This window comes from Cryptomeria japonica, chromosome 6 (assembly GCF_030272615.1).
Source record: "Cryptomeria japonica chromosome 6, Sugi_1.0, whole genome shotgun sequence".
NCBI classification, from domain to species: Eukaryota; Viridiplantae; Streptophyta; class Pinopsida; order Cupressales; family Cupressaceae; genus Cryptomeria; species Cryptomeria japonica.
Window position 1 is genome coordinate 481,293,033 of NC_081410.1, and position 16,999 is coordinate 481,310,031.

General features: G+C 40.1%; 1 protein-coding gene across 1 annotated transcript in view; it reads right to left on the reverse strand.

Moving 5' to 3' along the window:
- LOC131052834 (2-oxoadipate dioxygenase/decarboxylase, chloroplastic/amyloplastic) overlaps nt 1-16,134 on the reverse strand; it is a 73,693-nt gene extending 57,559 nt beyond the window's left edge. Inside the window, exon 1 of the mRNA XM_057987460.2 lies at nt 15,761-16,134. Within this exon, the coding sequence (XP_057843443.2) occupies nt 15,761-16,003 (243 nt within the window). The 5' untranslated portion in view covers nt 16,004-16,134. The remainder of the gene's footprint in view (nt 1-15,760) is intronic.
- Between the last annotated feature and the right edge of the window lie 865 nt (nt 16,135-16,999).

A 16,999-nucleotide genomic window follows, 5' to 3' on the forward strand; every position in this document is an offset into this window, starting at 1 on the left:
GCTCTAAGTCGTTGTGGTTTCTTAGGTGAAGTCGTAGTTAGTGAAAATTTTAAAATCCTACTTCAACGCCACTGAAATTCTCAAACCCATGTGAGATGCATTGCTTACAAGCCAAAGTGTGGAAAGTATGTGAGAAGAAAGGTGGTATCAAAAGAAAGAGAGAAATGAAAAAGAAAAGAACAATCAAGAAAAGGGAAAAAATGAATGAAAATGAAATAGCACGGCTGGCAATGGAGCAATATTCGTGAGATTACAGCGATAACCTCGTTGGGGCTAAATATTCTCGCTGGCAACGAGGCTATATCCAAGATGCTTATGGAGTATGGATAAACCACATAGCTAGTCACGATGGATTCTAAAGGTTACAATGTGTGCCCTAATCCAACTTGGGACTCTTCTTCATTTTTTAGTATGTTTCCTAATCACTTGATAGGATGGGTTGAATTTTTCAAAGGTTGTGTTGACGTGTATTTTGTACACAATCATACACAGAATAAAATACCCAAAGGCATCTTATCCTCTCTTGAATAAAGTCGCTAACTGCTGAAGATTTCACAAGAAGGATCAGTTAGGATGACTCCAATGTTCTTGTAAGTAGGGTCTCTACGTGTGGATAAGCACAAGTGGTCGTTGTGATTTGCTGTGTCCTCAAGGGGCCTTACGTTGCCGAAGATTTTGCTAAACTAAAGAAGCTTTTCAAAAAATATCAAAAGGATAGGGTTTGCAAGAGATCTAATCTAGTCTAACCCTAAGAATGACTCAATGTGGACAAGACTTGGCAAGATTCTACCAATTTCAATTTTGCCATAAAATAACAACTCAATTGAAATTGATGCGATCTTCTAAGGTAACAAATGATTTTTCAATACATCAAAGATCAAAGACACTGCCACGAAGGTACATATCCAAGATACAACAATGATTGAAAGTTAAGTGATTCAAGTATTCTCCAGTTGACCACGCAAGGCGTTCCTACAATCAGCAAGAAGCTAGTGGTTTGGAAAGCGAATCCTACCAAAGATCAAGTCCAACACTTTGTCCTTCGAATTAACACACTACTTTGATTGAGAATGATTCAAGAAAATTGAACAACCATGAAGATAACCAAGAGAATTGCAACAAAACACCATAACTTCAATATTTCATTGATTTCAAAGTCATCATGTACAACAATTGTTTGAATTCTTTCCTCAAAACTCAATCTTGCTACAAAAGTAAATTGCTTCTAAACTCTAATCTCTCTAATACATCAATAATCTAATCTTCTTCTTACATCTAATTATGAAAATGAAATGAAATGAGGGTATAAATAGCATCCTCAATTACAATGAATGGTCCAGATCAAAAAGCAGATCAATGGCCAAGATTATGACACCTAAACCCTAATTAGGGTTTTATTACAAAAGTTCCCCTTTTATTGCACAACATTAAATGCATAGCCAATTATTAAATTTGGCACGAAAATCTAGGAGACATAAACCAATGACAACTAAGGTGCCATGTCATCTATAATAACCTCTCATCTAGAATCTTATTCCCTTTCCAATACTCCTTTTTAGCATATGCAATGAATCTAGACACGATTCCTTCGATCTCAACAATTGGAATCTCGGGAAGATTCTTCATTCTTTCTTCCAAGTGGATGACCTGATCAAATGCATCTAGAAGAGCTGCGTCCCATCCAGGTTCAAGTTCTTTAGTCTTTTCAATCAGGAGCATGGTAGCAAACATCTGGTCCTGTTGCTCATCTGTGATATTAGTGTCCTTGCAAAAGATGACCTTGATTCTATCTTCCAATTCCTGCAAATCCACATCTGTCTCAACTTCGATCCTCCTGCCAAGAATGGTACGTAGTACCTCAAATACTCTGTCCTGGATCGGGTTGATCACCTCCTCAACATGACTGCATCTAGTACTGATGTCCTCGAAGAGAACTTCCTTCATCTGGAGTAAGGTTGACCACTGAAGTAAACTGTGAGGTCCTCCATCCATGATCTTTTCCTGCGCTAAGACCTTCCTCGATGTTTGTCTGATTACTTTCAAGACAGGAATGATAACCTCTTTGGTATGAGCAAAAGCAGCTACTGTTATCATCAAGTTGTGGATAATCTCAAGAACCTGGATAGCCCTATGAATAGTCTTCATCATCCTTGTTGTAAATTCTACGGCAACTGTATGAGATTTGTCCATCCAAGTACTCATACGCTGGACCATACTCCTGAATCTCTCTACCTCACCAATTGATTGAAGGGGAAGTGCCTGTATGGGTGATCTTGCTGGATCCTGATGTCCTAAAGGTTGATTGAGATGGCTGAAATATGTTCTCCATGCACCGACCTCTCTCTCAAGCTTTCTACTCTTCTCCATTTCTTCTCTAAGCTTGTCCTTCAATGCCTCAAATGAATCGGTGGCATCATCAAGTGTCTGCTCGGCTGTGGATGGACCTAGCTCAAATGTCTCTATATTATATTCCTCTGCTAAGATCTCACCTTCATACTTGTCCACTGCCGGTGTAGCTATCTGCAACTTTCTGGATCCAGTCTCATCTCTAATCATCTTGGACATCTTGGTAGCCTTCCTCTTTTCTGTCACTTCCTGGGAATGTCCGACAAGGCTCTCCAAGTCAATTACATTGTCTTCGTCCTCAATCACGATCACCTTAGTTAATCTTTCCTTCAACCAATCTGGGATGGCAGATCTTGTCTCTTTAACCTGTATTTCCTTGGGCAATTCTTCTTCTCTGGGAGGAGATGTTACTTCATTATCTTCCCCATCTTCATGCAACTCATTGTCTTGAAGAGATCCACCTGGTGCCTGTCCTTCTTTATCATTCTGTACCATTGACTCCATAGAATCTTCCACTTCAAGTGTCCTTTTCTCTTGTCGAGAAGATGTACCGGATGAACGATCTCGGCTGGCCTCTTGTTTCTTCTTGGAAGATTCTCTCTTTCCAGGTCTCTCTTTCCTCTTCGAGCCTCTTGGATGGAAATCGCCTTCACTTGCACTTCGAAGGTTGCCTTCATTTGCATTTCTAGGATTAGGATTACCTTCGCTTACACTAGCTCCACCTTCGGCTGGTTTCTCTTCCAAAGTGAAAGTCATAGCTATACCTTGCTCTCTCAACTTCTGATGCTGCACATCAACCCATCTGCGAGTACAAGACAAGACTGGAGCCATCAAAGCATCTAGATCCACGACCTCGGGCTCATTCCAATCTAACCTTACTGATTTGCTTTCTCGATCATAGGATGACTGGAGATGTCTGCCACTGTCCTGTGCTTGGTCGGCCACTCTGTAAATCTTGCATTTCCTGATGAAATCCAAAGGCAATCTAGAATGCATCTTTCTTTTCACTTCAAGATCGTCTAGGAGATTCATCATAAAATCTTCTATCTGAAATTCATGCTTAAACTTCCTACCGACTGTCTCCTCTATATATCCATGTGGATCAAAGCTTTCTCTCAAGGCAAAGGATGAAAAAGAATACAAAGCTAACTCCTTCTCTGCGTCATCCATGGCTAAAGCATTAGGACATACCTCAACTGAATTGCCTAAGATGATAGGTACAGGAACTCCATTTCTATGTCTGTGTCTGAATGCCTTCGCATAAGCTGCCAACTGTCTTGTTACCTCAAGTAACACTATTCTGTCTGTCGGATATCTCAGCAACATGTATGGAGGTGAAGGACATCCATGGATTCTGATATAAGTAAATTTCGGAAATTGGATAAACCAAGCACCGTACCTCTTTACTAGTTCCTGTGCATCCTGAGATAATCTGTTGTGAATCCCACCTTGCAACGTCCTCGTGATGTTCATCGTGAAGGTATCATTAACTAACTTGTAGTTGCTTCGTGGCGGATGATGCAAGTGGACATAGGAATCACAAACTCTGACCTCGCCGGGTCCTCTTCCAATCACTCCTCTGTGAGGTAGTCTTGCGTACTCAAAGCTCCTAATCAAGGCATATATGACGTATGAACTCATGTGGAAGGACTTGGTAGCCTTGAGTCTCCTCAACTGTACATCCAAGCAATGGCTAATCATCCTAGCCCAATGAATCGTCCCTTTTCCCTGAACTATCACCTGGATAAAGTAGAACATCCACTTCTCAAAGTAGAAGGCCTGAGGGGCTCCTGTGACTCGGTTGAGCATTGTTATCAAATCTCTGTACTCCTCCTGGAAATCAATCCTATGTGGTGTGTTCGGGATCTTGCTCAGGCGAGGACGACTCTTGAGTAACCAGTTCTTGTTGATGATGCTTAGGCAAGCATCTGGATCATCTTCGTACATGGACCTGGCTCCTTCTATGCTCTTGTATATCATATCCCTGTGCTCTGGAAGATGGAAAGCCTCACTTATAGCTTCCTCTGAAAGATATGCTAAAGTGTTTCCTTCCTTGGACACGATCGTTCTGGACTGAGGATCATAATGACGAGCACACTCGATCATCAACTCATGGCACTGTACTGCTGGAGGGAAGCCGGCCGCCTTAATGATGCCACTTTCGATTATCCTCCTGGCGACAGGTGATGGCTTGCCAATGTAAGGGACCTCTCGAAACTTCTTCGTACTTAAGTTACCCAAGTTGGTATCTCCAATGTTGCTCCATATAGACACGATCTTGGTCTCCACTTCTTCGGTCTTTTGATCTTCCTTCATGAGAGCTGGACGACTGGTGGATGCTCCCGCCTTCGGGGTCGCCATACCTACACAACATTTCATAATAAGAAACTAGATTTTGCAATGAATAACTAGATTAGAAATTAATTTTAGGAAACTTCATGATAAGTCCTTGAGTTATCATTTCCTAAAAAACGATGGAGCTACTGAAATTCAAAATTTCAAAATTCAAAATTTGAAGCTATGACGATCAACATTCAAAATTCAAGGGATCCTCGCCATACCTCACTTGAGAGTTTAACTCTAAAATGCAAAACAAGAAATTCGCCTAGGCAACAATCGAAATTTGGTGACTTCAACGTGATCTCTCTTCAAATGAACGTCCTCCTTATCAATTTGCCACCCTTGGGGTCTTTGATGTGATCTTTTGACGTCCTTGGCAAGTTCGCCTTACTTTAACTTCAAGTTCGCACTCCCTTGATGATGTTTACGCCTTCCTTGGAATGGAAATTCGCTCCACTTGAATACCAATCGCACTTCTCCAAAATCGCATATGGAAGATGATAAAATGATAATGTGAAAATGAAAATTTTCACCCTCCTTTTATAAGCGCTCACCTCTCATTTACCTCTAGGCCGACTTTTGCAATATGAGGTAATTTAAAACAATTTTTTAAATAAATAACAAGGGCCGACTTTTGTAAAATATTTAAATCCAAGCACTCCAATTTGATTTTTATTTAAAATAATAATTAATTCATTTAATGCCTTTGCAATTAATTAATTTGATTTTTAAAATAGGCAAAATTAATTAATTAAATATCCAAGCGCAATTTTTAAATGCTATCAATTGATTTATCGATTTTTTTCTAGCATTTAATAAAATTTAAAAAAAAAACGTTTTAGCGCCAAAAATTAGGAGAAGGGAAAGATACAAACCCCATCGCTCTGGTCCCTGGGAGAGGGACAGGAGCGAATTATCCTTTTGACCTTGATTCTTGTGCTTTTGACGTTCAAAACCATCATCTTCACGTTGAAACTGGCATATTTGCAAGGAATTTCGAACTTGAGTGACTTGATTTCGTAACTGAATGTCTCTTGTGACCATCATCGCCCTGGTCCCTTGGTGAGGGACAGGAGCGATCTTGGTGTTTTCTCCTTGATCTTAGCTTCTATGATCACCAAATTTCATCATGAGGAAGAAACAACGTTATCCTTTCGTTCCATGCTTGTTCTACTTGTCGTTAACAAGGCACTTTGATGCTTGGAGGATTATCGCCCTGGATGCTTGGAGGATTATCGCCCTGGTCCCTGGCTGAGGGACAGGAGCGAACCTTGTATCTTAGCCTAAATTTGTCGTTTTGTAACCTTTGTTTCTTGTTCATTGCCTTCCAAACGATATCCTTGATCTTGTGTATTCTTGCCTTGTCATGATTTTGAAGGAAAATGAATGATCTTGTGAAAATCGCCCTGGTCCCTGACTGAGGGACAGGAGCGATGTTGTCTCCTTGGCTCAATTGATCACCTTTTGACGTTTGATTTCTTTGCATATCATCTTCTTAAGACACCTTAGACCCTGTGCAACCTTGTACAACCTTGACTTGGCGTGATTTTTGAAGGATTTGGCCAATATGGTAAATATCGCCCTGGTCCCTGACTGAGGGACAGGAGCGAATTTGGGCATCCTGGGCTCAACCTTGTTTGTATCAACTTGCAATCACTTTCACCATGTAGAATGAGGTCCTTTGATCCCTCTTGGACACTTGAAACTTGATAAACCTTCAAAACCTAGGCCCTCATAGGAATTTCGCTCTGGTCCCTGACTGAGGGACAGGAGCGAATTTGGGCATTTGGTGCAATTCTTTCAACTTTAGCGGTCCTTGTAACTTTGTTCTTCGTCGAGACGCTTCAAAACGTCCTTGCCTCCATGTATCCTGACTTGGAGTGGTTTGAACTTGAGTGGAAGGCAAGATAATCATCATTTCGCCCTGGTCCCTGGCTGAGGGACAGGAGCGAATTTTCATGTGCAAGCTCAATTACATTTTGCCAACCCCAAAATTTATCTTCAATGATCTTGTTGTGCATCCCTTCATTCATCCATGGCTTGGAATTCATTCAAACTTGGTGAGAAATTGACCTAAGGCAAAATCGCTCTGGTCCCTGACTGAGGGACAGGAGCGCCTAGGTCAATTTGAGTCTCCTGTTGATGTCTTGTAATCTTCAATTTGTCTTCAACGGGTTCATTTCATCCTCCTTTCTTGTTTCAAACTCAAAAATTGCTCAACCTTCACCCAAATTTTGCCCTATGAGGAATTTCGCTCTAGTCCCTGGGAGAGGGACGGGAGCTACACTGAATTTCGCCCTGGTCCCTGACTGAGGGACAGGAGCGAACTTTGCATTTTTGGTCCGTTTTCCTTCACGAAGGCACTTCTAAATTATATTCAACTGATAAAACATATCTCCTTTGATCTCTTCAAATCGTCAAGTTGTTCAAATCCTGCAAGGACAAGGCAATGTTTGATTTTGAGCTCCGGTCCTTCACTGAGGGACAGGAGCGATTTTTACTCCTGGCACATTTCCATGCTTGTGAAATTCTTCAAATTATATTCAACGGAAAGATCATCCCTCCCTTTATCACTTCCACTCGAAAGATCATCTTGATCCTGCAGGGACAGTAAGATTTTTGAAAACGAGCTCCGGTCCTTCACTGAGGGACAGGAGCGATTTTGCTCCTACAGGCCAAAATATCATGATTTCGGGATTACAATCACTTCACAAGGCAAAAACAAGACCTTTCCAATGCCCAGGATCAAATATCAAAATTTTCAAAATTTGGTCAAAATCACTTAATTGGACAAAATTCGCAATTTCATCATTCACACTTAGACAAATTTAGACTCTTCATTCAAAATTCCAATTGAAAATAGACCAACTCACTTAGCTTCTGGCGAATTCACTTTATTCAAAATTGCATCCTACGAGAGGAAGCTCGAAAAACTCTCAAGATTGACTGGACTTTGGCCTGAAAACGACAAAACAGAAACCCTAAGGCTTGACCCTTAATCCAGACAACTGACAAACTACCAAAACCCTAAAAAGCAAAACGAAAGGAACAAGCAAAACGAGCAAAAAGAGGGGGTCCCCATTTTAATGGGGCGATGTGTGAAATGGTCACAACAGGTTGTAAGTGTGGATTGGGTCTTTATCTTTGAAATGTTCAGGAACATTTATTCGAGGTGGCGCTAGATGTTGTGACGATTTCACACATTGCCCCATTGCATGGGGACCCCCACTTTTTTCTTTTTAGGGTCGTCATTTTGCTAAGTGTCTCAATCTTTAGCCTTTTACTAAGAGGAGGTTAATCTACTCGGTTAGGTTATGATGAGTTAGGGCTGAAGTTAATAAGGACGTCAAAATTGCAAGATTGTTGCAAAGATGTCAATATCGTCAAATGTTGTCACGTTGCAAGATATTTCCCAAAGTACTTGGTCGCTAGAGTTGATTTGCTTAAGTGTTGGAGTAAGAGTTAAATGAGATTTGCATGATTAAGTTGTATTAAGTGATCGAATCACCAGGATCTCAATTGTAAACGTGATTAGGTCCTAGGTTTTTAGGGTAGCATAGGTCAAGATTGAGGCATGGTGGTCAAGAATTACTTTCCAATGACAACAGACATCCAAATGGAAAAGAATGATGCGATGAACTCATGAAGGCATTAGGCAAAAATTTTGACAAGTCATAATTTTGCTCAAGGCATGGTCTTGGTATTGGCTTGCTCACCATAAACAATTTGTGCAAATGAACCCTTGAAATGCGCCTAAGCATGAGATGATTTGAAGGAAAGATCATCTTAATGAATGATTTGTCTAAGGCAAAGCTAAAAAGTAAGTATAAACTTGTGAAATCGACCTCAATTTGGCGCCCAAAGTTATACAAATGGACCTTGAAAAGCCGCCCTAGCAAACAAAAGTTGTGCAAATGGCCCTTAAAAAGCCACCCTAGCAAACAAAAGTTGTGCAAATGGACCTTGAAAAGCCACCCTAGCAAACAAAAGTTCTACAAATGGACCTTGAAAAGCTGCTCAGCCAAGAACTTGTAAAAATAAAGGCATGAAATCCACTCAATCAAGAAATCGTGTGCAAATGAGCCATCATTTTTTGCCCACCCTCAAGTCTGTGCGAATAAACATGAGTTTTGTGCCCTAGCTGTGCAATTGGAGGTGGAAAATGTGCCCATGCAAGTGCAGCTCTACATTCAATTTGCGCCCTCCTTGGAGATTTTGTGCAACTAGGTATGCATTTTGCACTCAAGTTAAGAGGTGAAAATTCGTCTAAGTAAATTGCCTAGCGCATGTGATGCAGTAGAGGATAAAGTAGATTCAAACCTAATACAACCTTCAATCTTGTATGGTCACCTTTTGATAATCAAGAGAGATCTTTCTCCCAACTCACCTATTCAACCTTGGTTCAAGGTTAGATAAGGATGAGAACTCAATGTTACAGTCTGCCCTCACCCTTCTAACAAACCAAAATACCCCAAACCATGCTTAGGGTCTTCTCATTAGTCAAATGTGCAGTCACGGTGCTTGAGTAATTGAGCCTTCCAAGGACACCAAATACAAAAAGGAAATCCCAATGAGTCTACAATCTTACCAAGGCTTCTACCACATGATTAGGGTGTGTTTAACTAGATTTTGCCACCCAAGAAGTTTCAAACCACACTTTATGGCCTATACCCTGTTTTGACTCTTATCTCTTCCTGGCCCTCCTTTTAGGGACTGGTGAAAAGTTCTCTGCACTCAGACCAGTTCTCCACAAAACCACAGCAGATTCAAATACCCTTTTTGGGGTCCTAAATAATATCTCAATACCACTATGAGGACCTTTGGGACAGGGCACTCAAATCAAGGCTTCTACCACTGCAATTAGGCCTAATTAGCCCACTTTTCCAAAGGAAGTGTCCTCAAATCACTCCACCTAATCTTCTCTCCAACATGTAGGGTCCTCATACATCACCAACAACCCAAATCCACCATTACATCTCACAGAACTTCTTTTCTTGGTGTTATATTCACAATTCTCCTACTTGTCTGGTCTAACACATAGGGATGTTAGACAAGGGTTTGAACAAAACCCTCTTCAACTCCATCCTCTGCTACAAAAACCAACAAAATCTCAAAAAGAAACCTAAAATCTACCATTCCACCAAGTTTGGCCATCTTATACAGTGGAATGGTGATTTATTCACATTTTTGTCTCAAAACCCTTGAAACCTAGGGTTTAGAGGCAAGTTTCAGAAAAACAACTATATCTTGCTTATTTATGAATGAAATCAATTCAAACTTGTTGCAAAACAAAGAGGACTTAGATCTCTTTCATCCACATGTGATTTCCCACACTTAAATGCCCTACAGAACCATACAAGGTACGGAAAGTGTAGAAAAACAGTCCAAATTGCAGGAAAAACAGAGTCTTTTTATTTGTTTTGTCTCCAAACTGATTCAACAACCTTGCCTCGACTCGTTTGAGGCTATTTAAGTGTGTTTGTCCTGAATACCAATGGCCAAAACTGAATTTCAAAACACATGACCGTTCAACTTCTAAAAGTTGTCAAGTTGCTAAGCAACTTTGACAACAATGTTGACAACTTTACATTATTGTTCAAAATGACCCTACATGCAACAAAACACACAAAAATGGTCATATCATGACCTTATTACATAGAATAAACCAAAATCATATTCCTAGACCTCTATATGCATGATTTGACCAAATTTGACTTGGGTGCTCCTGCACCATTCACCCAGAGAAGAAAAGAAATCAAACCCCTGTTGAGAGTAACTCTTGGACTGAGGTACCATGTTGTTTGAGATCATCCTCTATCATCCATGTAGCATCCTCATTTGGTAGATTATACCACTTGACCAAGTATTCATTGTAGACCCTATCTCTTGTCCTCTTCACCTCTCTTGTGTCCAATATGCATTTAAGATTCATTGGCTGACTTGGAGGTAGGTCTTTAACCCACTCTTCATCTTCAATCCCTGTTGCACCTGCTTCTTCTCCTGCATCCACAGATCCTTTAAAAGGATAAAGGTCAGTTATGTTAAATATTGGTGAGATGGCTACCCCAGGAGGCAACTCTGTCTCATAGGCATTTTGGCCAGATTTATGGACCACCTTGCAAGGTCCAATCTTCTTAATCATCAGTTTAGTGTACTTGCCCTTAGGCAACCTCTCTTTTCTCAGATATGCAAACACCAAGTCCCCAACCTTGACCTGAACATCTCCCTTTCTCAAATATGTCTTTTCCTTATACCTTCCTAGACTCTTTTGAAGAGTTTCCTTCACTTGCTGATGGATATCATGCATGGCAACTACAAAATCCTCTCCTTGTGCACTCCTCCTTGCCATTCCTTTTAGATCCCTCAACTCATATACACCCCTTCGACTCATGCCATACACAACCTCAAAAGGGCTCCTTCCTATACTCTAATTGATAGAGTCATTGTAGGCATATTCTGCTTGAGGAAGTATGAGATCCCATGACTGACCATGTTCCTTGGTGAGACACCTCAACAAGTTCCCCAAAGACCCATTCACAACCTCAGTTTGCCCATCTGTTTGTGGATGATAGGCAAAACTGAAATTTAAATTGGTTCCCAACTTTTTCATAAGGTCCTCCAAAAATGACCTATAAACTTGGAATCTCTATCAGATACAATAGTCAAAGGGAGTCCATGAATTCTTACAATTTCTTTGAAAAACAAACCAGCTATATGAGATGCATCATTAGTAGCCCTACAAGGAACGAAATGTGCCATCTTACTAAATCTATCAACAACAACATAAACACTATCATACCCTCTTTGTGTCTTAGGCAGCCCCAAAACAAAATCCATGCTGATTGATTCCCATGGGCAGTAAGGTATTGGCAAAAGCTGATATAGACCTGCATTAGAACTTGTTCCTTTAGCTCTTTGACACACTCCACAACTCTCCACAAACCTCTTGACATCAACACTCATCCTCGGCCAGTGATAGAACCTCTTAACATGCTCCAAAGTTTTATCATATCCAAAATGTCCACCTAGACTCCCACAATACTTCTCTCTGATCAGATTTTCTCTCATAGAGCATTTTGGCACACACAACTGAGCTCCTCTGAATAACAAACCATCTTGCAACACAAAATCTGAGTACTCACTGTGAAAATTACCTTGTGATTGATTGCAAGCAGCAAAGACCTCCTTGAAGTCATCATCATCTTGATACATTCCCTTCAATGCATCAACTCCTACACTTTGAAGTTGTATCTCCTGCACTAACATGGCTCTCCTACTCAAAGCATCAGCAACCTTGTTTGCTTGACCCTTCTTATGCTTGATGGTGAAGATATATGCATGCAAATATTCCACCCACTTCATGTGTCTATGATTCAACTTCTCTGGGCTGTTCAAGAAAATCAATGATGGTTATCTGTGAAGACAAAAAACTCTTTGGGAAGGAGATAATGTCTCCATTTCTTGAGGGCCTGCAACATAGCATAAAGCTCTAAATCATATGAGTACCTTCTTTTAGCCTCATTTAGCTTCTCACTGAAAAATGCTACTGGCCTCCCTTCCTAGCTTAAAACTGCACCTATAGCAAACCCACTTGCATCACATTCAATAGTAAACATCTTATTGAAATCAGGTAGGGTAAGAATGGGTTGTTGGGCCACCTTAGTCTTCAAGATTTCAAAGTTATTTTCTGCCTCATTAGTCCATTCAAACCTATTCCTCTCATCCCCTTTTATAGTATCAATAATAGGAGCACAAATATGACTAAAATTCTTAATGAACTTCCTATAGAAACTAGCTAAGCCATGGAAGCTTCTTACCTCTCCTACTGATTTAGGAGTTAGCCAACTGAGTATTGCTTCTACCTTTGTGGGATCCATCTTCAAATTGCCCTTAGAGACCACAAAACCAAGATAAACAAGTTCCTCCTTCATGAACTCACACTTCTTAAGATTTATCAGCAACTTCTCCTCATGCAACCTTCTCAAGACCATGTCAAGGTGCTACAAATGCTCTTCCTTTGTCTTACTGAACACAAGGATATCATCTAGATACACTACCACAAATCTTCCTATGAAAGACTTCAACACTTCATTCATGAGCCTCATGAAAGTACCTGGGGCATTAGATAGCCCAAAGGGCATCACTTTCCACTCATATAAACCCTCATTGGTTTTAAATGCTGTCTTCCATTCATCCCCCTCTCTGATCCTAATCTGATGATAGCCACTTTTAGGTCTATTTTTGAATAGTAACAAGCCCCTCCAAGACAATCCATCAAATCTTCAATTCTAGGCATAGAAAACTGGTACCTTATGGTGATTTTGTTGATTGCCCTTGAGTTCGTGCACATTCTCCATCCTCCATCCTTTTTAGGTGCTAATATAGTAGTGACAGCACATGGACTCAAACTTTCCCTTATGAGGCCCTTGTCCAATAATTCTTGGATCTGTTTACCTATCTCTTCATTTTGTTTAGGTGTCATCTTGTAGGCAGCCTTATTGGGCAAAGTTACACCCAGTATAAGGTCTATGTGGTGGCTCACACTCCTTATAGGTGGCAGTTCATTGGGAAGTTCATCAACCACTATATCTTGGTACTTGTCCAACAAACCTTGCACTCCCTTAGGCACATCATCAATGTATGCTGCTGTTAGGACTGATTGTGGCCTCATTAGGATAGCATATCCTTCTCCTTCTCCTTGCTTCATTGTCTTCAAGAACTCCTTTTCCCCAACCACCATTACACTAGACCCAATCTGCTTATCCTTGCCTTCTTCTTGAAGTGGAGTCAATGTGAATGAAGTCCCATCTTTCTCTATCACATAGATGTTCTTGTGCCCATCATGCTTGGCCTTCCGATCATATTGCCAAGGTCTGCCTAGGAATAGGTGGCATACATCCATAGGGATGATGTCACATAATATCTTGTCCTTGTAACCTCCTATGTTGAACTCCACCCATGCTTGCTCATTTACCAAGACCTGATGTCCTTTAGTCAGCCATGACACCTTGTATGGAGTGGGGTTAGGAATCCTTTTCAAATTCAATTTCTCTACCATTTCCAAAGACACTAAGTTATCAGTTGAACCTGAATCAATGACCACTTTACATACCTTCCCATGTGATTTGCAAGTAGTCCTAAACAATTGTTTTCTTTGTGGAGGTTCTTGGACTGTTGGCACCTTTATCAATGTTCTTCTTAGCATCAAAGACTCACCTATCTCAAGGGCAGCATGCTGAGAAGGTGAATTAACACTTTCATTATCTTCTTCTTGTACAAGTTGAGTCCTTCTTTCACCACCTTGGGAGCTTGATCCTTGTTTTTCCAGGCACTTCCATGCAGGGTGTCCAAACTGATTGCAATTGAAGCATCTGCCTGAGAAGGTATTTGACCCTCTCCCTTGAGTCTTTTTATTTGTTTTGTCTCCAAACTGATTCAACGACCTTGCCTCGACTCATTTGAGGCTATTTAAGTGTGTTTGGCCTGAATACCAATGGCCAAAACTGAATTTCAAAACATGACCGTTCAACTTCTAAAAGTTGTCAAGTTTGACAACAATGTTGACAACTTTACATTATTGTTCAAAATGACCCTACATGCAACAAAACACACAAAAATGGTCATGACATGACCTTATTACATAGAATAAACCAAAATCATATCCTAGACCTCTATATGCATGATTTGACCAAATTTGACTTGGGTGCTCCTGCACCAGCATGGTGTAGGTGTATATGTATTATGAGCCTTTATCTTTGTGCATATATGAACCTCAAATGCACCCTTGTTTGTGCATATGACCATCTAAAATGTGCTCTAGCTTCATCTTGTGCAAAGGAGCCCTCTTAACCCACCTTTATCTCTATGCACATGGAACCCTGAATATTGTAATTTGTGATAATCAAAGTGTATTAAAGCCATCGAAGAATCCAGTATTCCATACTCATACAAAACACATTATAGTACACAATCACTCCATTCATAAGCATGTTCTTAAAAAAGAAATTGAAGTATTCTATACACCAACCAATGAGCACTTGCAAATGTCTTCATTAACCTTTAAGCAAGAATAAATTTGTGTACTTTCAAAAAGGCATTGGTGTTAAATGGGGCAGCTAATAAACCTATTTGTTATGGGTGGTCCCCATCATCTAATTATGTTGTGGGATAAAATAAAATCTATGGGAGTGTATTAAAAAATGAACTATATTTAATCACACAACCCAGCACATTTGTCATATAGAATCATGTCTCGGGTCAGAGACTTCTGTCCACATATGATATCTATTACAAGATCTTTGGAAAAATCTATTTGAGCTCTCCGATTTCAACAGCCATAAGGAAGATTTTGTCACTGACCTTGTTTATTATTTGCCAGATGTGTCTCTCCGTCTATTGTCCCTGCAATTGTTTCTACCAAAGCAGTTTGCGGATATGTCTGGGGTGAAAAGAGCAGGTATCTTTGCTCATCTTCAACCCCTCATTTGCACTTGGCTCCGGAGTCTTTGGAGGTGGAATTACAAATGGAATTGAGAATTTTAAGAGCGTGTTGTTCAACCAGGCCTTCATGCGCATCATTATAGAGGCCGGCTTGAAGTAGGAAGCAATCATATGCTTCCAAATTACGTGGTCCTCCCATGCATTGATCCAGAAGATGGCACGAGGTCTGCTACGGTGTTTCAATCCCAGTGCCATCAGGTTCCAGCATGAAACGAAGAATTGGATTTCATGGGTTTGTCTCCTTGGTCTAATCCTTTTATGCTTCTTTAGTTAGCTATTTTTGGTAAGGCCCTCATCGGTTTTTGTGCTTTGGAAGTAGGCTGCTGGATTGGTAGTTTGTTGCTGGCTGCTGTTGCAGAATTTTGTTCATCTTTATGCCTTATTAAAGTATTAGTGAATGTAATCTTCGAACTACATCAAGGGCGGAGCCCCTGTAGAATCCCTACCATATGATCTTTAAAAACTCTCTAATTATACCCACTAGCATTGAAACAGAGAAAAAAATTGCAAATGGTAAAATATTTGCCATGTCAGTAAAACAAATTGGGAAAACAACTTCAAAACAATCAGGCACCTTTGATGTAGGCAGCGGAGAGACGTCCATGCTTGATCGGTACGAGTTCGAAACCCCGCAATTTTTTCTTCTATTTAAATTGGGATGTGCATTCAATTGTAAAGGTAAGCAATTTAATTTTAAAGAAGAGGTGACTGATGAAAAGGATTTCTGTGGTTGACGAGACTGGTTAAGAAATGGAAGTGGAGTTTTCGTCGTCCTCGAAGCGTTGCAAATTTTGCAAATATCCATCGCTCCCATCATTCTTCTAACCCTTCCAATTTTTGTCGTAAATTATTATCATGAGACATACAAGCTTATCGATCGCAGGTTCGATCCCTTGACGTGACCCAAAAATATGGGAAACGGGTATGCAAGGCGTTCTATATTTATCGATAACAGGTCATTCTTGAAAAGAAACTATAATAATAGTCAGATTTGTCGTTGCGTAACGGAAGCGAATCCTTGTGGACTTATCAACGGCAGAGAGTTTGTCCACATCTCTAGGAATAGATTGGACACCGTTGACGTGTGCCATTTAGTGGATTCCGTTTCTATAGCCACTATCCACTTAAATAGTCTAAATATGGGAACCACATTATGTGGGTTTGGTGGCAATTGTTCAATTTTTTTAAATTGAAATTTCATGACTAGTTCAGGGATTCATATTTTTGTTTACTTGGTTTCCAATTATGTCATTTTATCAGAGATTTCACTGTGTAGTTTTGCAATCAAATTTTTTGTTCCATTTTTTATGAGTAATAATTTACAAGGATTCATCTCTCATGTTATGAATAATTCACTTCGCACCTATTGCATCTAGGTGATGTTCATAGAGTTGAAGCATTGCAGTTTCATGGGGAGGCCACCCATTCCAATAACTTAACCATTGAGTTTTGCCCAAAGATCAAACCCACTTAGCTTGCTACTCTGTTTACATTTCATTTCGTATAAGATTGTATATCTTATATTTTGGTATGAAATAGTTCACTTAGCATCCATTGCACTTAGGTGATGTTCATAGATGTAACCATCCAAATTTCATGGGGAGTTCACTCGTCTCAATAACTTAACCTTTGAGTTTTGCCCAAAGATAAAAGCCACTTAGCTTGCTACTCCATTTACATTTCATTTCATGGCAAAATTGTATATCTTGTGTTTTGCTATGAAATAGTTCACTTTGCACCCATTGCACCTAGGTCATGTTCATAGAGGTGAAGTGTGGAATTTTAAGGGGAGGTCACCCATCTCAATAACTGA